The following is a 25,416-nucleotide window of genomic DNA, read 5'->3' on the forward strand; positions in this document are numbered from 1 at the left end:
TTTCAATTGTAAATATTTTTTTAATTACACAGTATATAGTTCTGGGTGGATAGAATGGGATCTGAGTGTATCTTTTGGTACACACTCTATGATCTAATCCGACATGGTAGATAATAACAGAAAAGAGTTCCTCCCACGGGATACTCCTGCTCCTGGAAACAACTTAAAGAATTGTGCAGCTGCATTTCATTCCCAGTTCTTGCTTTTCTTATGATAAAATGCCTCTTACCGCTCTGTGTAGAATACCCTGCTTCGCATTGCTTTGCCTGTGGCTACCAGATTTTTTAATTATCATCTTCAGTGTTGGACAGCTCTGGACTCGAATCAACATAATTGAAGGCTTCCTTGTTTGTGAAAGTTGAGCTCAAAGTTAGACTGTGTCGTGGATTCACAGGCGCGAGTTCGTTCAATACAATATTGTCACTTTTTACAAGAGTTGCTTTGTCCATGTGTTCTCTACTGTACCTGGCAACAACAGCATCAAGGAAGTCCAGCTTTGGTGGCAAAGTCCCACTCTCAAACAAGTATTTGGCTAAGTAGGAGACTATAATGTTAGTAAAGAAGGAGGTAAGCATTGCGAGTGTTTTAAATGGGAATCGCTGGATATAGATATTATTTTCATCCGGATAGCAGCCAGGATAGTAGATCAAGGGCTGAAGGTAGAGGTACGGTTCTCCTCCGGTTATTCTGAGAACAAGGCCAAATAAGTATCCTGCAATGGCACCGTAGGTGTTGGTTCCTTTAATAAATAACACACACAGGAGCTGGGGGAATATGATGATATAAACAAGGTCAGAGCTGAGGTACCACAGGCCGTACACCGATGAAGCCAGCAGTGCCATTGCTGTTGCTGACGCTCCAAACAGAAAAACGGTGATTCTCATGACCCACACGATTTCCCTGTCTGAAGCCTGCAAAAAAAGGGCAGTGTTAGACGCCTTTTTCTGGGCAATATATGTATGCCTACATTTATGCACATATATATGTAACACTGCATCGTAAAAGGAAATTTTGCATGACATATTCAATAATATTTACAGAAGAATATCTCTGTCTCTATCTCCATCTCACACACAGAGAAAAAAACCCTAAGGGTTATGGTTGCCATTCCCAAAGCCGTTAATCTTTGAGCATAAGTCTGACAAAGTGTGAAAGAAAAAAACATCAGTGTTAGAAATAACTTTTAAATATAAGCACAATATGGCTCAACCAGAAAAAACTGTCAGCATCAGAATTTCTTCTCCATTTCCTGAGAAAAACTCCGACTCACTAGCCCATTCTGTTGTCAAATGATTTCCTGATAAATCAATAATTCACAAAGATGTCTCATTTTGTTAAGGATTTAAGTAAAACTTATGGTTGCAGCAGTAATTAAGAGCAGCGCCATGAGACAAACTCTTGAAAGCTCCCGCCCCTGAGCTAGCTTTTTCACCTCTGTTGTCAGTCACAACCATAAATATTTTTATGACTTTGGGATTATTCAATACACTGTTTAGGAATGAAATGCTATACTTTTTCTAGTCATGCACAGGAATGTGAAAGAGGTGTTTCATTATGAAATTACAGTCTATGCATCACCTAGTTAAGCTCTCACCTAAAATTTTCTCTAAAAGTAAAAATGAAAATGTTATCTCACATTTTGCCGAAAGGAAAGCTGGTAAATGTTTCGAGCAAACATAGAACTTGCTGATAAAATTGAAGAGTCGGCTGACGACATCACAGCAGCAGATACAGCGCCAAGGCCAAAGAATGAGATATAGACGGGGCAAAGGTACTGGAGCACGATCGGTAGAATCATATCTGCTTCTTTTTTAGTCATGGGGTCAGGGACACCATAATCAGTCTCATTCCAGGCTGCAATATGGACACCGGTAAGTTATTAGTAACATTAGTAGTCATCAGCTACAGCATCTCTTGACTTTATGTGTAGTGAGTGAGCTACTCACATTGCAACATTTTCATTCACATTTAAAGACCAAACTAGGGCCAAGACTAGGGCCAGACCGATGGCATTTCAGAAAGGCAGTGTCCCACTGGCTTTGTTAGGCAGATTTAGTTCTGCTCAGCATTTCTCCTTACCTCTAAGCTAAGTCTGACCATGGCCTGTAGTTATCCAGTAGGAAGTTTAACATTAAAACTTTGCATTGCTCATGAATGTCATTTTCCTCAATAAAACGAGTCGGATCCATGTTTGTTTGTGATGTGTTTAACTATTCTCTTGGGTTACAGACTCAAGGCTCAAAGCCATGTGTTAAACATTTCTAACGGAACAGTTCTAACGGTTTTGCTACACGGTCACTGGGATGGGGATCACTCTCACTATGACAAAGACCTTGACAAAGATGTTTTTGTCAAGATAAGAAATTCCTGATAAATCACAGAATCATTTAGGTTGGAAAAGACCCCTAAGACCATTGAGTCCAACTGTAAACCTAGCACTGCCCAGTCCACCACCAAACCATGTCCCTAAGCACCACATCTACATATCTTTTAAATACTTCCAGGGATGTTGACTCCAGCACATCCCTGGGCAGCCTGTTCCAATGCTTGACAACCCTTTCGGTGAAGAGATTTTTCCTAATACCCAGTCTAAACCTCCCCTGGCGCAACTTGAGGCCATCTCCTCTCATCCTATCACTTGTTACTTGAGAGAAGAGACCGACCCCCACCTGGCTACAGCCTCCTTTCAGGTAGTTGCAGAGAGCGATAAGGTCCTCCCTCAGCCTCCTTTTCTCCAGGCTGAACAACCCCAGCTCCCTCAGCTGCTCCTCATTATTACTGTTAGGACCAAATAAAAGTACCATAATCTAACTAACTCAAACATTAAATAGAAATGTTTCATCTGTAGATATCTAGAATGTGCAAAAATGAGTTAATCATCTCAGCCACTGGGGTAGAAGCAATTTCCCCTGAGAGAAATATTCTATAGTATTTTTCAGTGTAGTCTCCTATTGAAGAAGTCATGAGTTGACTAATGATGTCACCTGGCTAGATTAAGCTTTGTAACGTTTTCACATGTTTATTGTACTATTTTACATTTTACATTTATTGTGCTTTTTATTTTTAATCATTTACCTGTAGATGCTCCAATTGCACCAATGAGTACTGCGGGAAGAGCCATCACAAGACAGCCAAAAGCAGCCAGAAATGACAGAACTTGAGCGTATGTGGCAGAAGATGAGGAAAGAACTCTCTGGAAATATGCTTGCCACGGGATTCCTCCTAATGTCTGCAAACACAATGGGAAGCATCCCGTCACCGGGGGCTAACTCTGGAATTTTTTGCTATTGCCATATAGAGAGCATGTTTAGAAGCATCACTTGAATGCTGAATGCCGTGTTACTGCTCTTTCATTTATTTATTGAATATCAGTCAGTCAGTAATAGCTGTAACTTCCATTCTCATAAGTAATGTCAAACCTCTGTAAGTCCACTTAAATCCCATTCTTTTGGACAAGTTGTTCCTTTGTAACAACACTTTGCACTTACAAAGTCTCTGTAATCTCCAGTTACTGTGAGCTGTATAAATACTTGATAAAGCCTTATGAAATGTTATAAAATACTATTGTCATATTTCATATTTGAAGAATTTGGCCTCCACTACCCTCCCCCTGCCAAAGGTAGATTAGACTCTGATAGGATCTGAAAGCAAGATTTTATCTTCCTGTATGAATGTGTGTAGCCATCTAAACAAGGCAACGTGTTCTGTATACGTTGAACACAAGAATCTGAAAAATTATTCTCCCACTGTCTTAAGCAAACATGATACCAATAGACATTAAAGAGAAAGCAGAAAAATAGTTTTCTTTTATGGTGGCTACCATTCTCTTGTTTTGGGTGTATAACAGTGAAGATCCTGATTAGACTTAAAATTATATCTGCAAAATATGACACAAACGAGTATTATCAAGAGTATTATTATCAAAGGCTAAAAATCAAGTACTAACAATTCTGTCCTGAGAGCAGGTTTTGAATAGTCTCCACTAAGTAAATAAGTGCCTATGACTAAATAGCATGGAATGAAAATAAAGCAAATTGCTCACTAAATGTGCACAGTCCAGTTCTACACACTAAATGAGGCAGGAGGCATTTGGACCAAGTAGTGTGTATACAGGTGTTTCATACATTTCATGCACACACAGGGACCAAATGAATGTTTCACAGGCAACTCTGATTTTGACTTGCTATTTATCACTGTTTTCCTTTGCAGTCTTAAGAATGTTCCTTTAACAAAGCTTCCAAGCATATGCCAATTTCTTGAGCTATAATGAAATAAACACGATGAAAACGTGTCACGATTTGTCAAAATCAGAGCTTTCCTTTGGTCATCAGCAGAGATTAAACCTTATGGTTTACCAGACAGAATACAGCTGCTTGAGCTCATGACATACTTTGGCTCTCTGAGAATCTCTAAAAAATTTAAGCTGGATTAAACAATATATTTTAATAGCCCAATTATCAGAAAACTCTGAACATTTTTGGTTAACATTATTTTTTAAAAAAAGAGAAAGGAATCCCAAAGTACAACATAATAGTAAAAACAGTGTAGAGTTGCTCAGGGACACTGAGAATGGAAAATGTTAGCATGTGTTGCTAGATCTTCCAATGGAAAGTACTTAATAACTACCAATCCCATGTGTAATACATAGGCATTAAATAATGAAAGCCCTCAGTTCATTCTGGCATGTGTGCACGTATGAATTCATCTATCCATCCATCTCTGCAAAGCTTTTTCTACATCACCTGCACCTAAGGCATATTTAATCATTTGTGTAACATATTTATTGCCTTCTGCAATATATAAATGCCTCTGCCAACAATGACATCAGTTAAGCTGCACACTTTTAATTAATTTTAGCATAAGTCAACTCTTTCAGCCTGATGATATTTAAATTGCATTCCTGGCAATGCTGACTTTGACAGCTGCGCTCCAATATTCTACTGATATTTCACTGAAATCCTTCAAATGTGCAGAAATATTGAGCAGAAGTCAAGAGGGTAAAAGTTTTCTGTTTGCTGGAAACTCTTAACTAGACTCTCTATTATTTTCAGCTGTCACAGTAACACAGTGTGAGTGCTCAAATGCTTCATTCCTTCATACAAGCCATCACTTACCAGTAAAAGGAAATTGTCCAGCCATGTGTAAATGTCAAGTGGGTTGATAGATCCAAGCCAAGGTGCTTGGTGCACCTGGTGCACAGCCGTGAGCCCAATGTCTGTCACTGCAGGATGGGACATTGCAAAGGGTACGCTGATCCACTGTAACCAAAGAGTAACACTGTTCGGGTCTAAAGAAAGCATTCTAAATCTGTGAAATTTTAACATTAACATTGATCTGGTTTTCTTCTTTTTGCATGCTACAGATTTACAGCTAAGTTGCCGAGCTGACTTGCAGAAAAGTTGGGTTATGTGCTGGTGGAACATCTCCGAAATCCAGAGAGCTTGGTAATGGATAGCTTACCTCTGTTCTGCAAAGGGTGAGTGTGAGCAGAGAATTAACCAGTGTATATCACAAAATCAGCAGGAAAGATGCATTTATATGTCTTCATTTTATTTTCCCTAAACTCTACACATATTCTTTACATCCTTTCCTGGACCACACTGTAGAGAAACATCTACATATAAACTTGTGTGCAACAGCATCGTGATTTGCCAGTATACAGGCATGAGACATGACAAACACACCTGAAGGCTTGAGGATTTGTTTTTAATTCAACACAAAACTGTATCATGACAAGAAAGGGGTGCTGTTGGTGAACTCCATCTCTCTTGCTTCAGAACACCCAGTATCCCAGTGTTACAGCACTTTTCTACCTTGAGGGTAATATCACTCTAGGCTTTTGACTATTTTCAGTCTCTCTGTTTTTGATCTAGACCAAAAAATCAATTGAGAAACCCTTCTCAGAGACAGTTTCAGACAGCAGGTTCATTTCCTTCACCAACTGACTTTTTGCACATATACTTGCCAACTCATTTTGCAATGGTGTAACTCACTAATTCTCTATGAGACGAACCTCAGTAGCTCCTATTGAGATGAAAACCAGGCTTTGTGCTATATGGAATAGACCGTTGCAAGCACTGCATTCTTAAGGCTCCAATGGTATCCAAAACACACAGGTTACCCCAATCCAACTGATCACATTTAAGTGTATGGGATAACAGGAACATGGAGGGGAGAAATCAAACATCTTCCTCTACTTTGTTGCACAATTACTGCAATAACGTGTGAAGAATATATGAAACCTGCCTGCAGGCTCCTGTGCAACCTGTTCTAGGTGAACCTGCTTTGGCCAAGCAGGTTGGACTAGATGATCTCCAGAGGTCCCTCACAACTCCTATCATTCTGTGATTCTGTGATTCTGTGATTTGCTGTACTGCCTATTATGCAGGCTGTTTATCATGTACCATAGTATTCTGTTCTCAGTTAGATATTGCCAATTTAAGCACTTGGGCAGAAAGATTCCCTTCTCACTGTCTGTTTGGGCTTTTCTGGGAAAGATCACCAAAATGTTTCAACTGTTTCCAAGATATTATGAAAGAAAAATAAACATATTGTCAAAATTAATGGATATTAATACTCTTATTGTTGAGAAATTAATAGGGAACAAGAATATCATGTGGATTTTCATCTCAAATCTCAAACATGTCCAAGTGACAAGCTTCTGAAGAACTGTAGCTTGCGCATTACTCGGCTGAGATTTTCAGTAGGGTACATTTCTAAAGGTCCATCTGCAACCTGCATGCCACAGCCGAGGTTTTAGTAGGGACTGTATTGCAAATGTATTATGAGCTTTTGTAATCTATTCCAGTTCCTGACAGTAACCTAGCTCTTTGTGGTCTCAAGAACTACTTCTATACTAGTAAATAAAACAAGTCAAGACACTTTCTCCAGCCCTGTGGTTTACCGACATGTCATGATTTGCATCCATACATCCAGAGTCCTTTCCTTGCCAAAAAGGACATCCCTCAACTGTTCCTGGGGATTATCTGGGAAAGTACGAGTTGATGTGTGCCAAAACAGTGCTAGGACTGTGCTAACTATTAAGCACTACAGATGATCCCGTGTTTTTCACCTTGGTACTGTTTAACTTGCTTAATACAGACAGAGATCCAATTTCTTCATTGAGCCCTTTCTAATGCGCGTAGAAAATCCATTGTTTTGAATGGAGGGCAAATAAAATGAAGGCTTGTGGAAGTAAAGCAGAAACTGGAACTTTATGTTGGGAATTGAGACTCAGGGGTAGAAGTAGAAAGTAGACAGAAGGACCTAGAACTCATGGAATTGGAAACCAGAAAAAAGGGACTTCTACATGGTGGCAAAGAGTTTAGAATGGGGAATTAATAATAAAGCTGAGATGAAGAGTCAGTAAATAGTAGGGTGTCCTGGTTTCAGCTGGGAAAGAATTTCTCTTTCTAGTGATTGCTGTGAAAGGAATGTCAATAATACGTAGTGGTTTTAGTTGTTAAGTGATGTTTACATTATTCAAGGACTTTTTTTTTCAGCTTCCTATAAAAGAATAGACAGAATGATGGAATGGCCAATGAAATATTCCATACTATAGATGTCATGCTCAGTAGATAAATGGGGGTTAGCCAGGGGGGTGGGAATCCGCTACCACTGCTTGGGATGGTGCCAATTCACCGGGCGGTGAGAGTGTCTGGTGCTATTATTATTGCTATTATTGTTATTATTAGTGTTATTTTTCCTTTTCTGATATTGTTCTATTGAACAGTCTTTATCTCAACCCACGAGTTTTTTTCCTTTCGCCTCTTTTCCTCCCTTGTGTGGGAAAGTGGTGAGTGAGCGACTGTGTGGTGGGGTTAAACCATGACATGGGGCTACAGTGCAGGATCAGGGAAAGACTGATGTGGCAAGATAAAGACAAAGAGCTGAGAATTGCAGATGTGGGTACAGAAGAGTGAGGAGGGAAGGAGAGAGACTACATGGGATTGTAAGGAGAAAACCAGGGAAGTACGTGGAGTGGCTGGGGTAGACGTTATGGAAGTCTAAGGAAGAAGCTGTGGCTGAAATGAAGAGACAGGGTAGGAAACAGAAGTGATTAGAACAAACATCCCCTCCTGGGTAAGGAACAGGAGAGGAACAGACGTTAGAGGAATGAAAGCTCTGTTCCGGTGGGAATACAAGCTGCTCCAGAGCCTGAAGGGGAAGCTGGGATGCCTGAGCCCCTGACATCTTCTGCTGTGACACCTACTGCGAAAATGTCCCATGTCATCTAAAACTGCCTCACCTAGAACATAGCCATTGAGATGCTATCTGAGACTTCCAGCCCCACTGATGACTCTTGAGGTTATGAATATGGGTCTCCCTACATGACATTATTGCTGTTTATTTTAAATGGGAAATTACATAAAAAGCCCAACCTGAATTAAAAGAACATTATTAAAGCTACGGATCCAACCATTTAGAATACTGCTATACAAGCTTCATTTGCTTTTCCCCTCCCTGTCAGGTTCATGCTGCCTTTAATACAGGATCACATGTTGTTATTCCCATGGGATCATGGTCTTTAGCAGTGCATGAGTTGTTCTTATTGGAAAAGCATTTCTGTATTTTGATTTATCTACAATTTGGGGAATTGGTGTAATGCACACCATCTGTAGAAACTGAGTGGTTCACAAATATCAACATGCATGTTAGGGAAGGAGCACTACTGTGCAGGTGAAGGACAAAGATATGGGTGAAGAAGATCTAGAATAATTTCTCATTTGAGGTGGCCAGCTAAAACTTGGATTTGCTTTTCCAGGGTATTTAGCACCATTACCATGAAGTCAGTTACAACAGGGAATGCTTAGCACTTCTGCAAATAAGGCCATAGGCCTCACGGTAGGATGCCACAGAGTGAGGATGCACACAGGGTTGGTTAGTGACCACCTGTGTGAGCTCTGGCTGAAGCAATTTCCCCAGAGCTGCCTAAGAACTACGGTGAAAGCAGAGAAACAACTCTGGGTCCCCAAGGTGCCGTTCAGTTCCTTCACTTTGAGCCACCCCATTTATTTCAGCCTGTCTCAGATCTTTGCACACCTGTGACCATCTATTACTACCACTGGCAAACAAAGACAGCAGCTTCTTTGATTGCACCTGTGTGATCTGAGCCCTGTTGCATTGAAGTTTTTCAGAGTAGGGCTTAAAGAACAGCAGTAAATAAAAGAAAAGGCTACCCACTAGCACAACGCTGATAGTTGATGAGGGGATAGTCACAACAGGGTATGCAAAGAGCAAGGTCTTCTGGTGACACTTCCTATACTATGGTCTTCAAGGATGATGAAGGGAAATGAGAGCAAACTCAAGAAGGTGATTTAAAGCAGGAGGTTAACTAAGCTGCGTGAGTAGGTGACAGCTACAGAAAAGAGAATCAGGAGAGTATCAGCTCTGCAGGTCCAATGCCAGTGTTTCTGGACTGCTCTACTGACTGCTGCCTATGTCTGATGCCTCCTTCCAGTGCCTGTGCCACAGTCCTATGGATAGGGAAGGAGTCAGATCCAGTCCTATCCTGAGTTAGATATATACTCAGCAGAAATATTATGAGAGTGTTTGCACTATGAGATCGGTTGGAAAAAAGCTGGAAAAAGAATCGGGCCTCTTGTCAACATTATTGTTGAAGCACTGACTGTATATTGATGTAAATACAGACTCTTTAAAGTCAGGGCTCTGCGAGTGGAGGTATTCCTTCTCCATGCTTTCAGTGAAGACATAGTTCCAAAACCAAAGATGGGCAATGGGTCTTAGCAATCATCATAACATGTGGGGCAAAATCCTCAACAAAGAAGGGGAAAAAAGACAAACTTACCAGTCCCAGGAAGATGCAGAAGAGCTGAACTACATCGGTGTAGGCCACAGAATAAAGTCCACCCACAAGTGTGTACATAGTTGCAATCAGGGCAGAAATAATGACTGAAATATTGACATTAATGTCAATGATCACACTTATAGTGGCACCTATGGGGAAAACCAAAACACTGTATGTTACTATATGTCACAGCATGCCTGATGAGAAGGCTCACCTTTGTTAAATTACACATACAGGTGCTGATTTGCTATGCAATCTGATACTTAGCAACAGCGTGAAGATATTCCCCTATTTTCTGCACACCCCTTCTGCACCTGTGAAGGGAGTGGGAAAAGAAAGTCTCCTTTTGGTCTAAGTTCAGCATCTGTCATGTTTCAGGTTCTTACCAAGTGGAGGAAGGAAGGGTCCCAACAGCCTTCCCTTACTGCTCGAGGTCTGGAAGGACTACGCTCTCTTGTTCTGCCTGGGGAAAAGCAGACACACACCAACAGCTGAAGCCTCCCTGGGTGAGTTTCAGCTGCATCACACGCAAGTGTGTCATTGTAGTGGCTATGGGAGGTCTGCTGCAGCATATCACACCCTTCTGTATCTCACTTATGCTCTGAGCTAGCCCATTTTAACCAAGGAAGGAATGGTAGAAGACACATCAGCTATAGGGATAATTGTCCACTGATCACTTTAGAAAGTGCCCTTCAATTGTTTACACAGGAAAAGGGTGGGTTTCTTTGAAAAATGGGGAATCCATCCTCCATCATCGACCTAGAAACCAATTACTTCTTCAAGCACCATCAAGCAGATTTCATTTATAGAGAAGAAAGCACAATGTTAAGCTGCCAGTCTCCACAAACTAACTCACTGAATCAAAGAGTTGCTAAGACTGAAAGGCACCTCTAGAGATTGTTAAGTCCAAGTCCCCACTCAAACTAGGGCAGGTTGCTCAGGGTCATGTTTAGTCAGGTCTTGAATACTGGCAAGGATGGAAACTCTACAACCTATCTGGGCAACCTCTGCCAGTGTTTGACCTCTTCCACTGTAAAAAAAAGTTTTTTCTGAAGTTTAAATGGAATTTCCTGTAGTTCAATTTACGCCTATTGCCTCTTGTCCTGTTACTGGGCAGCACTGAGAGGAGTCTGACTCTGCCTTCTTTATTCCACTCCCTCCACTGCAAAATCAGGTATTTCTTCACATGGATAAGATCTCCCTGAGCCTCTTCTCCAGGTTGAATAGTCCTAGATCTCTCAGCCTCTCCTTATACGCCAGATACCCCAGTCCCTTAACCATCTCTGTGGTTCTTCACTGGACTCTCTCCAGTATGTCTATGTCTCTTCTATTGGGGAGCCCAGCACTGGACCTGGCACTCCAAATGTGTCTCACCAATGCTGAGTAGAGGGAAGGGATTATGTCCCTCAACTTGCTGGTAACGGTTTTTCTAATGCAACCCAGAATGCCATTGGCTTTCTTTGCCACAAGGGCACACTGCTGGTTCATGGTCAACTTCATTACCCTTTAGGACTCCCAGGTCCTTCTCTGCAAACCTCCTTTCCAGCTGGTCAATCCCCAGCCTGTACTGGGGCATCAGGTTGTTCCTCCCAGGTGCAAGACTCAGCATTTCCCGTTGTTGAACTTCATGAGGTACCTGTTGGCTCATTTCTGCAGCCTGTTGAGGTCCTTCTGAATGGCAGTATAACCATCTGATCTGTCAGCAACTCCTCACAGTTTTTAATTTCTGCAAGCTAGCTGAAGGTGCACTTGGTCCCATCAGCCAGGTCATTAATGAAGGTGTTACACAACACAGGACTCATTATTGACCCCTGGGGTACTCCAATGATGACTGGCCATGCAGAGGCTTCCATGCTGCTGGTCACAGCCCTCTGAGCCCAGCAGTTCCGCCAGTTTTCAATCCTCCTCACTGTCCACTTATCTAGTCTGAAGTTCATCTGTTTGTCTATAAGGATATTATGGGAGATGGTGTAAAAAGCCCTTGCTGGAATCACAACATGCCCTGCTCTCCCTTCATGAACCAAGCCATTCATCTCAGCATCGAAGATCTCAGGTAGTCAGGAATTATTTCCTTTCCATAAATCCTCCCAGTTCCCTTCTTGACCTTCACTTGTATGGCAGTAGTTTCCAGGATTATTTGACCAGCCTTTAGTTCCTCATAATGTCCTTTTTGCCTTTCTTGAAGACAGCGGTGACATTTGTTTTCTTCCAGTCATCAGGGACATCCCTGATCACTACATTTTCAGAAGATTACTGAGGGTGTCCTTGCAATACCACCAGCATGCTCCCACAGCACTTGTGGTATGCATCCCATGAGGTCCCATGAAATTGTATCTGTCCACTCTGTTAAAATGTTTCCTAATCTGATCCTCCTCCAGCAAGCCTTCCTTGACCCGGACTTTCCTAAGGTTCTCAGGGTCCTGAGATTCCTTAACAGCAAAGAATTAGGCAGAGAAGGCACTGAGTACCTCAGCCTTTTCCATATCCTTTGCCACCAGGTTCCTTGTCCCATTCAATAAGAGCCTACATTTTTGCCAATTTATGTACTTGTAGAAGCATTTCTTGCTGCCCTTCATGGCCAGATTCAAATCCATGCAGACTTTGGCTTTTCTAACTCCATCTCTGCATGCTTGGACAGTGTCTCTGTATTCTGTCCAGGTGACTTTTCCCTGCTTCTGCCTCTTGAATGCTTGTTTTTATGTTTGAGACTAGTCAGGAGCTCCTTCTCATCCATGCAGACCTCCTGCCCCCTTTGCTTGTTTTTCTGGTTGTCAGAATGGACTATCATAAGGACAATCAAGAAGTGAAGAGAACTAGGATTAAATACTTATCAGTGAGGATAGGTGTGCAAATCAGGAGGAATAACGTAACTAGATCTATTCACAGAATAGTTAAAATAATAGTTAAAATCAAAACCCCCAATGACCTTTATAATCATTGACAGTCTTTAACTGTCAGCTGTTAATATAAACCTACTAGAAAGGAATTCGTACCATTTGCTTTGAAATATCACAGATTAGCTTGTCCTCAATCAAAAAGAAAGTATATTCCAAATACTCAGAGTGTTCTTCAAGTTATTCAACTCCTATCACCTCAGCATGTAGTTTGTTCTTAGTCCTTTAAGGGTTTTGTGATGAAATTGTGGTAAACAAGCTCCCCATTGCTCTGCAGTTCATCAGAGCACAGTTGGAGATAACCTTCAAAGTTTATTTTCTGTTTAAAATAGCTTGTGCTAGAAAGCATTACCACATGCATGTGCACTGAGTATGATTAGCTGGTAAAAGTCAACTACTGGTGCTTCAACTCAAGGGCTTTCTCAGTTCTTGAAGGGATTGCTAAATTCAGGCCTGAAATATAATTAAAAACCCTGGAAACTGATTTTTTTTTCAGAACTGGATGAGTACTTGGGTGATTTTCTATTGAGTCATAGTTCTACTAATTCTCTGAATCCTTTCTTGAATCCTAAGTATTTTCTTCATTTTGTTGTGTAGAAAGCCATTTAGAATTAATACTTCGGTTTATTGATCAGCGTCTGTTCTACCTCTATTATTTGTGCTATGGAGAGTTCTGTATATGAAGGTGTCCTATATGCAAAAGATTATTTTGTTTAGATGCATTGGCAATAATGTTTCATATCTTTAAGTGAAATTTTGACTGGCTTCTCTGATCTCAGTGGTGTAAAAGAGAAGCTGGGTCAGCCTTGACATAAAAGGGACACTTGCAATGACTCATGTCAACCTCACAATTAAAGGAAATTTCTCGCTAATTCTTTTCATACTCTTTGAAAAAGGACAACTTAAAGGTATCTGAAAATTAATAGATACCTTGCGTGTCTTTCCATTACCAAAATAATCAATGGGGTACCATTACCGGGTTTAATTACTAATTAGCATGGGTCTGAGAACTGTCACATTCCAAATCATTTGGGTAGGATAGTTAGCATTTGAAGCCAGAATTTTAATGCATCTCTGATTTATCCTTTCCACCTGTGATAAATTAATATTTATACCGCGTATTCCTTACCTAAGGCAGAGAAGATGGCAGCAGCCCAAAACATTTCTCCCATTAAAGCCGGAATAAACAGTAGCCCTCCCATCCTTTTTCCATAAAGCTGCTGAAAAGGGTCTAGCATTGTCACATAGCCTTTGGAGCGCATGGGTTTTGCGAAAAAAAGACCACCTACAAAGAAAAGTACCATAAGACACCAGCAGCAGTGGAGAAAAGCATTGTCATTAAGGGGTGAAACACTGATTGTCAGATAAAGGTTAAGGGTACAAAAATGTCAGTATTACTGTTTGTTGTTTTGGGGTTTTTTTTAAAGGAATAAATACAGTTAAAACATTCTCTAAGAACTCTTACCTTACATCTGTCTACAGTTACGTAAACACATCCACACCATTAATGTCTATGATCTGATGATGAAAAATAAGTTTCTCTTATGTTGTCTGGTTCAGTTTACTTAATCTGCCATTACGGATGCTGTCAGAGTTTTGTCTAATTTTGTATCAGCCTAAGGAAATGGCTTTTCTACCTAATCCTGTTCATTCTTAGACCAGAATCCAGCATGAATTTTCACATGGTCCTGCTCAAAAAATAAAACTGTCTGGAATTCCTGGGTTAGAAATATGAGTTCACACACGGTTTAGCGCACACACAGCAAATCTGATTCTTTCAGGACAATTCAGATTTTTAATGTATACTTAAATCAACCTTATTACACCTACAGGGTAGGTCAGATGCCTTCCGGGTTCTGCAGGTGTCAGGCTCCCTGAACATTTGTCAGACACTTATTCCACTCATTCGTGTTCAGGAATTTGGATGTATTGCAGTTCTGCTCTGCCTGACTGGCATATGGGCTGGATATATACATAAAAGTGCAAAGGCTGCCCCTTTCTAATGCACAGTCCTCAAATTCTTTCTTTCTGGGGAAAAAAAAAGGACACGTGTCAGGAAGCTGAAAGAGCCCTTCTATGGAAACCTGTGTAGTTGAGTTCTGTACATGATATAACTAAGTAGACTTCTACCCCAGCAAAACTGCTGAAATGCAATATATAAGGTACAGCTAAAAAACCTGGAAAATCGGTCAGTTCCCAATAAAATCTACTGTGCAGTATTTAGTGACCCTTACTTAGGTTCCTCATCACAAGATATGTAATGTATTCGTTGTGTTGTACAGCAGATTTTCCACATTTCTATGTATTGCCTTATATCACTCATATTTCTTCATTTCATTAAGTTCCCTGAACAGAAGGTACTGGCTTACCAATCACAATTTATTTATAATGCTTATGGTAATGCTGTGTTTAGGCAAGTTGTTTGGATGCAGAAACTACAGCATTTTTTAACTATTCTTGGATTGGTCATGGATCCTGTTCCTATTCTACTTGTGACATCATCATTACAAAAGACAACTAAAAGAAGAAAAAAAGAGTCACTAGCATTATAATCTATTAGGATGTTCAAGCATATGTCAAAGGAAATCTAAATTGCTTGAAAAATTAGGAAAAAAGTGGTATGCAGCGCAACATTGAACTAAAAGGGAGATTATATCGGTCTTAAATCCTTCCATTCTGAAGCAGTAATATTTCTTCTAGCCTTACATTTATAATTTTGGTTATTTTTTTTAAAAAAAGAAGGATAAACAACTTCTCCTCACAAACCTGCGTGTACAGATCATGCCACAGAAATGCTTTCCTCTGTGCTCTGCAGAGAGATACATGGCCACATGATACAGACTTCTTTTCTCTGCAGTGGCCATGAGAATTTCCAGGAAAAAAAGTCTGGATATCTTTAAAAACAGCTGGAAATGAGGGGAGAGGCTAGCTCAACCCCTTCTTGGCTATTATTTACTTGTATCAATTCTACAGAGGCTAAGAGTCAGGAAGATGCCTGTGGCTATGATCCTAATGACCGCCTAATGACATCAATGGATGATGACCCTCATCATCTCACAATGACATCAACTGATCTCCAGGAAGACATCTACCATTATTTTCTTTACAGGAAATAAAGCTGCTCTCAGGTATGGGAACTACTACTGGAACTGGAGCTGGCCCGCATGTGCCAGAGAGGAGTACCTACGATGGGGAACATTTCTACCTGGGAAGAGAGGAGAACCAGGACGGGTCATATGAAGGTGTTTCCGAGGGGAAAAAAGAGTCGGGAGGGCAATCCACGTATATAGGAAGAGATGAAAAGGGCAAGAAGACCTGGATAAGCAACCACAGAAAAGAAAGGGACAAACTAGGTGGGAGGACCATGAGAAAAGACTCAAAATAAACTGAGAAGTCAAGTATTATTAGAAAGGAGAATACACCAGCCACATTAACGAAAGATGAAGAACACTGGATCTTTTTTGTAACCACATTCTTTTTAAACTGTTGCATCAGCTGTTGCCTTAGGGACACGATCTGTTCACAAACTAAGAGGATGTAGCTGACAACTTTGTGGTGAATGATGAATATCATGGCTCACAAGGCAGCACTTTTGTTGTGAGCTGCTCCATGTGGTTGAGACACAGTGAGAAATTTTTTTATTGCTATTATTTTTAAGAAAACGAAGGGACTTCTGAGACTACATTTCCAGAATTAGAGGCCACAGCATTAAAAATTATAATCCTGCCTGTATTTCACACTCTGACCCTGCATATAGTAGGACTGTGTATTTGCATTTTAACATGTGATTTGGAGTTTCGTACCTCATTCAAGAGGACGAGTGGTCCAATTTTAAGGAAACAGACTCGTTTTACTACTGACTCCCTACACAAAATTACACAAGTTAGTTAGACCCTTGGTGAAGATCTGTAAGGTATAAGCATTTTCTTAACTTGAAAGAATATTTGCTGCTCCTGAATTCCAAGATTTATAGGTGCCCTGATACTATTATGTTCCAGATCATATAGGCACTTAAGGAAAATGTGAATGGATAAAACTTAGCATATATAATTACAAGAAAATCCCACAACAAAACCTTTGTTATTGTGACCTCCATAGATCACTATGATGTAATAATTAAATAGGTCTTGCCAAGGCATTCAGGAAACTCAAGATATCAAACTATTTATAGCGATCTTCTGGTTCCCTTTTTAAAAGCCAAATCTATCAGGAGAAGGGATCCAGTTTACCTCAGTATGCTTTTATCAGACCCTAGTTGTTTCATTTCAAATGATGGACTTGTCACCAGAATTGTTTAAAATGAGAGACTATTAGCTTTAGTTCATTGCTTACCTAAAATCAGACTAAGGGAATATCCGATAGGTGCCTGAGCCCAAGCTAGACCGTAGCCTGGGACATACACAGCTTCTGCTGTCCCGTTGATGTAACCTCCTCCAACCCATGTGGCTGAAAAAGAAGAGATGGAAAAGTCTTTAATGTGCACAAAGACATTATACAATAAAATTGTCATCACTTATAATATTGCTATTTTTTATTATATGTCCTGTACAAGACATGGCAACCTTCTATAAAAGATATCCCCAATTCGAAAAACTTACTATCTAAACATACAAAAAAAAGAAGTTCAATGGACTGTGGCAATCCTCAATGTGTCTAAGTGTCTGTATAGCCCGTGAAGATGTGAGGGATGAGTCCCCCACTACTTTTTACAATGAATGAAGCACATCGTTACCATTTTCTTTGTGTTAGTCCAAATGAAGGAGAGATGTATGGGGGAATCTGAAGAACAACAAACATACAGTGATAAAGTCACCCCAGCTGGGAAAACTGCGTTTAGACAAGAGTTTAAAATTGCCTTTAAAACCTTGCTAAATTTTAAATTTTGGCTACACAAAGCACATAGTAAACACCGGTTTCCCTAAATGCTATGTTTCCATAAGGAGCTGTGATGGTTCTGTGTTGCTATTTAAGTTTTAAACTTTGGCTTATTTGTTTTTGTGCTTCCTGAAGACATATTCCAGAAGTGAACTGTGCTATCTGTAATATCTCTCATTTATCTTTCTAAAAAACAGCAATATTTTCAATATACTGGCTTCAGACCTGGAATGAATTGATTCTCTCCCTGAAGGGAAGTTCCTACATTTGGTAATTGGGACCTACGGTATGTATGAAAGAAATGCATTTTGATTACATCTGCAAAAATAATTCATAACAAATTACGTAATAAGGTTTATCTCTTCCTGTTTGCAGATTCCATGCAAAAAGTTCTTGATTTTCTCTAATGTATAATGAGTAAATTTTATGAATCTGAGTCTGTAGTTTGAACAAGGGCAGGCAGAACATTACAAGTACCAGATTTTTGCAATGCTGTTCTGATTTGCCTCAGAAGCCCTTGCCTTCTTAGAGTAGTTCAGGCTTTCTTGTGTAAAAATTCACAATTGTAAGAATTTTCCTAAGCATTCTTCAGAATTCTCCCAGCATCCACCATCATACAAGCAAACTTGATTTTGTGTTTAAGACAAACAATTGGAGCTAAACACAAACGAAGAAAATTTAATTAAAATTCCTAAAGAAATTTCAAGAAAATCTAAATGACCACTCTTTTCACTTAGCTGTGATATGTCTCAAATACTACCAGACAGTATTTTTTTAACTTGATGCTAAATTACACCGTGGCTTTAGAAACAAAGATCTCTGGCAACAAGAGCATTACACTTGTCCCCCTTCCAGCATTTTGAAGCGCAGGAAGGGACCATTCTGTTGTTGGGAATAGTATGATAGGCTTGTATGAGGGATGTGCATGCAGAGAAAATCTGACACAAAAGAAGTGACCCAAGGAACCCTGTTATTGATACTTTTAGGTATCAAGATCTACTGTGCACTACAGAGACAAGACAAGAGGTGAGTGATGCCCATGTAGGACCACATGGAGAAGATGGGTGAACACTGATCCTTGATGGGAAGAGCAGAGATACAAAATCTACATAAGAAGTTGTCAGACATTTGGGATTTTGTGCTTGACAGTGTGAATTAAGGAAGGTGGGAATATCATACTTCAGTTACCAGAGTCCCAGAATCATAGAATCTTGGAATGGTTTGGGTTGGAAGGGACCTTAAAGGCCATGTGGTTCCAACCCCCCTGCCATGGGCAGGGACACCTCCCACTAGATCAGGTTGCTCAAAGCCCCATCCAGCCTGGCCTTGAACACTTCCAGGGATTGCAGGAATCCACAATTTCCCTGGGCAACTTGTTCCAGTGCCTCACCACCCTCACAGTAAAGAATTTCTTCCTAATGTCTAATCTAAATCTCCCCTTTCAGACTAAAAACCGTTACCCCTTGTCCTGTCACTACACTCCCTGATAAGCAGTCCCTCTCCATCTCTCCTACAGGGCCCCTTCAGGTACTGGAAGGCTGCTATAAGGTCTCCCCAGAGCCTTCTCTTCTCCAGGCTGAACAACCCCAACTCCTTCAGCCTGTTCTCATACAGGAGAGGTGCTCCAGCCCCTTGATCAACTTTGCAGCCCTTCTCTGGACCCATTCCAACAGGTCCATGTCCTTCTTGTGCTGTGGACTCCAGAACTGGATGCAGTACTCCAGGTGGGGTCTCACCAGAGCACAGTAGAGGGGCAGAATCACCTCTCTTGACCTGCTGGCCATGCTTCTTTTGATGCAGCCCAGGATGCGGTTGGCTTTCTGGGATGCGAGTGCACATTGCCGGCTCATGTTGAGCTTCTCAGCAAAAAACACCCCCAAAGTCCTGCTCCTCAGGGCTGCTCTCAAACCATTCTCTGCCCAACCTGTATTTGTGCCTGGGATTGCCGTGACCCAGGTGCAGGACCTTGCCCTTGGCCTTGTTGAACTTCATGAGGTTCACCACCACCTAGTCTGTCAAGGTCCCTCTAGGTGGCATCCCTTCCCTCCAGCGTGTCGACTGCACTACAGAGCTTGGTGTAATTCACAAACTTGCTGAGGGGGAGCCCAGTCCCACTGTCCATGTCCCCAACAAAGATGTTAAATAATACTGGTCCCAATACAGACCCTTGAGGGACACCACTCGTCACTTATCTCCATCCGGACATTGAGCCATTGACCGTTGAGTCCATGACTATCTGGCATGTGTGTTGCCTACTGTGTCTCAAGCAGCATAAACTTATGGAATAGGTTGTAAGCACCTGTATACAATAACAAAATTAAATACTTTGAAAGGGAATTGTATTTGTCTCCTTCCCTAGAAAAAACATGAGCATGAATTCTACATGAAGAATACCCACTTCCAGATGCGGAATAATATGTCATAGTCAAGGACAGATGTCCAGCATTGCTGCAGCCATGGTGCAAGGAGGCTTCACTGTCTGGCATCGATATGCCTAGGGTTGCTACTGAGGTGATGAGTGTTCTCCACGGGGCACTTGGGCGCCATGCCTAGCTCCCTTATTTTCTTCTGGAGGGAGTCAGGTCACTTCCCTTCTGTGTGATGTTGCAGGGGCCGTTGCCCTCCCTGGCTGGGGACAAGAATAATGCCCTGCAGACAGGTATTGCTGGGTAAGGTGTCATGGAGGATTTAGCACTTCTTTTCAATTATATTTCTTGATTTCTGGATTGGGGTTTGAAAAATAGCTGCTGATAAATCTCTCTGTGCACATGACTGTTGTGGAACCTCTGCCAAGGACCCCAGAGCTCTAGGAGGAAGGTGCTATATGGCTTTTTCGGAGGGGATGAATAGGTAGTCAGCATGTACACTGACATCAGTAGATACATTTGAAAAAAAATAATGGGGTACGATAGGATGGGATTTCAACCTTAGATATTAATTTTCTGATCCTCAGTGTGCTAAGCCACAATTTAAAGTTAGTTTAATACCTTTTTTGGTGAAATTCTTTTTTTTTTCTAAATCAGACAAAAGGAACATAAAATTTAATAATCTACGGAAACACTCATGTGGTAATCTATTTTAATCCTCTCTTTGCTTGCTGTATGAAGGAACAAAAAATGCAGCAAATACCAAAATCCATTCAAAGCATGCACCCTAAAAAACGATCAGACAAATACTGAGGATATGGAGTGCATTTCTGCTCCCAGTTCATATGAGGAACACAGAAATCAACCTCAGAGTTCTTTATATATATTGATATATAATAGGAAATCAGATTTTTTGGCACTCCTTTGTGAATGATCCCTTGTCTGACCACTCTAATTATTGAATCAACCCACCAAGTTCTGTAAAATGAAAATCCTGACCTAAGGATTACAGAAAAATAGGATTTTGTAGTATTTCTTTTTTTCTTGTGGAAGGACACATAGCTCCATTCAACTAAAATGAATAAATGACATCAATAGATGACTACCGTTTTGGTTGTGTTTGTAAGCATTTGATTATGTCATCTCAAATATTTCCTTTGGGGTTTAAACTCAGTTGCCAAAATCAGAACAGACTCAAGTTTGTTGCAGATACCGCTTCCTAAGAATTTCACTCACAAATTAAGGAATGCCGATATTCAACGCGACATTTTAAGTATAATTATATAAAAATAATACACAGATTAAAGGCATGTCTACTATGGTACTATGTCAGCTCATTTTAATATGAGCTGTTGCAATCCATCCAGAATTCAAGCTTCTCACTCTTTCTGTTTTGATAATTGCAGACACACTCAGCCTTTAACGGGCTCTGTGTTTAGGCGTTTCAATAGCTAGTTGATACAGCTGCTTCTTCAAGACCACAGTATACATCCAAATATGTCCACAGCCATTATTCATACGGAGTGTGCCTGTTTTAGGGCTTTTAAATGCCATTTAGAATATCAGCTATAATTACTCAGGAATCTTGAGTCCGTCCCTATGAAGTCATGATGCTTATTCTGTGAATTTGATTTTAAATTTATAGGCTCAATTCTCTCATCCTCCCCACCAAGTAGCCCCAGAAACTGCTACCATTTTCGTAGCCAATACCCATGGAACACGGTAATGTTTGTCTCAGGCAAGAACGACAGAATTAGGCCTTATCTTACAACCCAAAGTACTTCATGTCCATATGAACAATACCCTTTCTGGAGATGTTTAAAAATTTCTTAGTTTCCTTTTATGGGATAAGCTTTGCTTTTTAATTTATATTTAGACAATTAAAGCTCTAAAAAATAAGATGATGTTGGAATAGCAGTATATCTCTGGCGGCATGGTTATGAGGTGCAAAATCTGCATATCTATCGTTTAGTAAAGAAGCAAATATGGCCTTGAGTAATGTGACCATTTAGTAAAAATTAGTGCGGATTTTGATCAGCTTACCTCAGCAATTATTTTGTTATGCTTACAAACTAAGTATTTCAATCATCCTCACCGAGACAAAACTCAAAATAAACCCTGATTCAGTAGAATTGTGCCCACACCTAACTTTGTGTGCCCCGCGTGCTTTCCCAAAACCGAAAGTGTAATTTACTTGCCATCTCAAGCTTTAACTGCCGTATTTAGGGAAGGCAGACATGAGAAAGTATGTGAACCCTAACAGTATAAAATCCATGAGTGTTTAGGCTGTGCCAAGGCTTTACGATCAGTCTGATGTTCTACCGCAGAGATGATATACTATGCCCTCTCTAGAAGTTGCATGAAATGGCGTGAGCGTGTGTGGGTGTGAATTGTGGTGGCCATAGAAATAGCTTGCAATATAGGAAGCCTCAGTCCAAGTCTCATCTCTGCTTCAGCTGCTATGAAAAAATATTCCTGTAAAATAGGATTAAGGAGACCAAAATTTGTGTCTTCTTCCACAGGCAAAGCTGTTCATCATAACCACCTGCGCGGGCAATGTCTTGTTTCATCTCCACTCCCTCCGTCTAATGATTCCAGTTTTGTGGTAAGCAGTATCTCTGCAAAACATTCTGGTTTCAGTGCTCTTCAAAACATTTCATTCAGCAGAAAGCTGTCAAACCAGCTCTTGCTATGAGCAGAATCTCGTCATATCTGATGCTTCAGTAGCCAACGGATACGTGATACAGTAAATTATAGCAAAGTGCTAAAAGTAGAACATATGCCTGTATTCAAACTTTATGGACTTTTACAAACATTCTTTACTCAATACCCAAATACTCAGTCTTTGAATGAACAAAAAGCCCCTGCAAGAGGATACGAATTTCTGTTGATTAAAGAATACAGAATTTTGGCCCACGTTTTTATGTGTCTCTTACTTACTAGATAATTGTGAAACCAGAGCAGGGCAAAACAGCAAAACATAAATATAACCTGATAAATCCAATTTGGCAATTGAAAGGGCTTTGCTTGAATAGGATTTAGAATACAAAAAAACCCCAACCCCACCAACCAATGAAGCATACTTAAAAACTAAATTGCTTAAATAAAAATGGTGGGCCAATTCACTCTCCTTATAAAGCATTTTTGTTCCAGTCCCATATGTTATCTGTAAGACTTGAGATTTTGGACCATATTGTGAATATCCTGTTTACCCAGGTAAGATATTTGGTTTGACTGGCTCTGGGAGTCATACAGCACTGCTTACAGAATTAGTGAAAAACTCTCCCTTCACCCAGGCTTTTCCTATTGATATTACTATTCACGGCAATGTGTTATTTTGCCAAACTGCTGCAAAAGAATCTAAAAGAATCCACAAAGTAAGCTTGCCAAAATCAGTGCAATCACAAGTTTGGATTTATGCCAATTTTCTTTTAGAAACTTAATTGATGCTGCACCCCCTGCCCCCCCACCTTTTTACAGATAAACTTTGTTTTACTCAGATTAAACAAAAATATATCACCCATTTGGGTGGCTTTAACAACAATAACAGTTATTTTTAAACTGTATTTCTTATTAAACTATATAAATTCTATTCTTCCCAAACATATCTGATCTACAGATGAATACGAAAGCAAGGAATAAGAAATACATTCTTCCTGTATGATTTTAAAATATTTGTTGTTTTTATATAGATGCTACATTTGGTTGTTCACTAGAAAATGTTAGCAGCAATTGGAAATAAGTATATCTATATTTTCTTCATTTTGCATTATTCAACATGCAGATTCCACTTCTTCATTCAGACTGAAAACCGACAAGTTATACGCTAGTTAGAGAAAAAAACAAAAGGCGTTTTTTACATACCGGTCATTGTAAATCCACCAACTAGCAAGCCAATGTCTCTTCCACCAACTATAATAGCTTCGCTGCGATCTCCTTCGCTGCCGGTGTTCTTGGTTTTCCAAGCAGCCCATATCCCAACTGCTAGGATAGCCAGGTAGAATACAACTATGGCTACCAGCCCCTCCACATGGAAAGCCATGTTGAAGTCCCGACTGTTTCTTTGATCGCTATTTCATTAAGACCTCTGGAGAGAATGCAGTAATACGCCTGCTTTTAACAAACCCAGTAAGATGCTTTTTAGAATCAGCGTACAAAGAAAGCGCAGATGGCTATTAAAGAGACTATTCTGGTGAATTTATGAAATGAGTATTTCAGATGTAATTGAAATTAAGTTTGCATGACAATTAAAATGCCTGTGGAGCAACAACCAACAATTGTAACCTGCGATTACAATGGGAGACGAATGGTGTGGCTGAAAGCTACACAAGTCTTAGGAATCAGTTACTGAGCACTGAATTATTTTAGTGTCACCAAGTCCCCAGTGTCTGTGAACTCTCCAGTCGAGAAATAGTTTGGTAGATGGAATAGGACAGAAGATCATGTCCATGTGGGCTGTTATAAAAGTCTCTATTCAGTTAGAAGACAAGCCACACAACTGTTTTAAGTTAGGTAAGAACTATGGATAAGTAATAGCTACCAACAGCAAAACACATCTTCTAAGTCTCTGTGTTGGAATGCTGTCTTTTCCTCTTTCTATCATCTCCCGCGTTTAAAAATCTGCGCTTTCTTTTACGCAACGTGTAATTGTCCAGCATTAAAAGTATTAATCTATTCTCGTTTGCAATTCGAGAAGTAAAGGAAAGCTTAAAAGCTGTCGAAGGGCAGAAATGTTAAGGTATAGGAAAAAACCCCCTGGCGACATAAGCAGCGGCTGCCCGGTACCCAGCCTTTCCCGGAGCCCCCTCCCAGCCCTCCCCCCGACCGCCGCCACCCACCCGCGCCTCCAACACCCCTCCGCGCTCCCGACGGCTCCCCGGCAGCCCTGCGCGGAGCCCTGCGCGGAGCAAGCTCTACCTACCGGGGCGGGGGGTGAGGGTCTCGGCACTCCGCGGAGGCGCCGCGCCGCCCTGCGCCCCCGCGCACCCCCGCCCCGCGCCCGCGGCGGGTCTCCCCCCCCCGCCCGCCTCCCCTCCCGCCGCCGCCACCGCCGCCGCTCCCCGCTCCGCGCCGTCGGGGAGCGGCGCCCCCCGCCCCACCTGCGCTCCGCCGCCGCGCTGCCCCGCAGCCCCCGGGGCACGGCCGCCCATCCCGCGGGGCGGCGTCGGGACTCAGCCGCCGGGGGCTTTGCCTCCCCCCGGGGTTTTCCCGCTTGGGAGGGAGTTGGCGGGGTGGGGAGGTGGGGGGGGAGCGGGGAGCGAGGGCGGTGGGAAGCGAAGGCGCAAAGGCAGGAACGTCTCTTCCCCCCGCGGTGCCGGCGGTGCTGAGGCTGCGGCGGGGGTCTCGTGGATTAAAAAGAGGAAAATCCCTTTATAAAGGAGGAGGGTTGAGTGGGGTGAGAGGACCGTGTCCGTCAGAGCTGGGGGGAGGAAGGGGGAAAGACGTCAGAGTGCTAGGGGACGTTGGGGGGAAG

At 41.3% G+C, this 25,416-nt stretch overlaps 1 protein-coding gene across 1 annotated transcript; it reads right to left on the reverse strand.

Moving 5' to 3' along the window:
- Nucleotides 1-252: 252 nt before the first annotated feature.
- Nucleotides 253-24,813, reverse strand: SLC5A7 (solute carrier family 5 member 7). Its single transcript, XM_063347804.1, has 9 exons — nucleotides 24,782-24,813; nucleotides 23,808-24,030; nucleotides 17,035-17,148; nucleotides 13,832-13,987; nucleotides 9,809-9,957; nucleotides 5,115-5,258; nucleotides 3,076-3,229; nucleotides 1,637-1,854; nucleotides 253-911 (listed from the first exon to the last, which is right to left on the reverse strand). Exons 2-9 carry the CDS (start codon nucleotides 23,983-23,985, stop codon nucleotides 285-287), a joined length of 1,740 nt encoding a protein of 579 aa, XP_063203874.1. The 5' UTR covers nucleotides 23,986-24,030; nucleotides 24,782-24,813; the 3' UTR covers nucleotides 253-284.
- Nucleotides 24,814-25,416: the final 603 nt, after the last annotated feature.

This window comes from Chroicocephalus ridibundus, chromosome 1 (genome assembly GCF_963924245.1).
Source record: "Chroicocephalus ridibundus chromosome 1, bChrRid1.1, whole genome shotgun sequence".
NCBI lineage: Eukaryota > Metazoa > Chordata > Aves > Charadriiformes > Laridae > Chroicocephalus > Chroicocephalus ridibundus.

Coding starts and splice junctions, on each gene's coding strand:
- SLC5A7 (XM_063347804.1), bottom strand. CDS start 23,985: ATGGCTTTCCATGTGGAGGGGCTGGTAGCCATAGTTGTATTCTACCTG. Junction 17,149..23,807: donor TGGTGGATTTACAATGACCG/GTATGTAAAAAA, acceptor CTTCTTTTTCAG/CCACATGGGTTGGAGGAGGT. Junction 9,958..13,831: donor TGCCATCTTCTCTGCCTTAG/GTAAGGAATACG, acceptor TTTTCCCCATAG/GTGCCACTATAAGTGTGATC.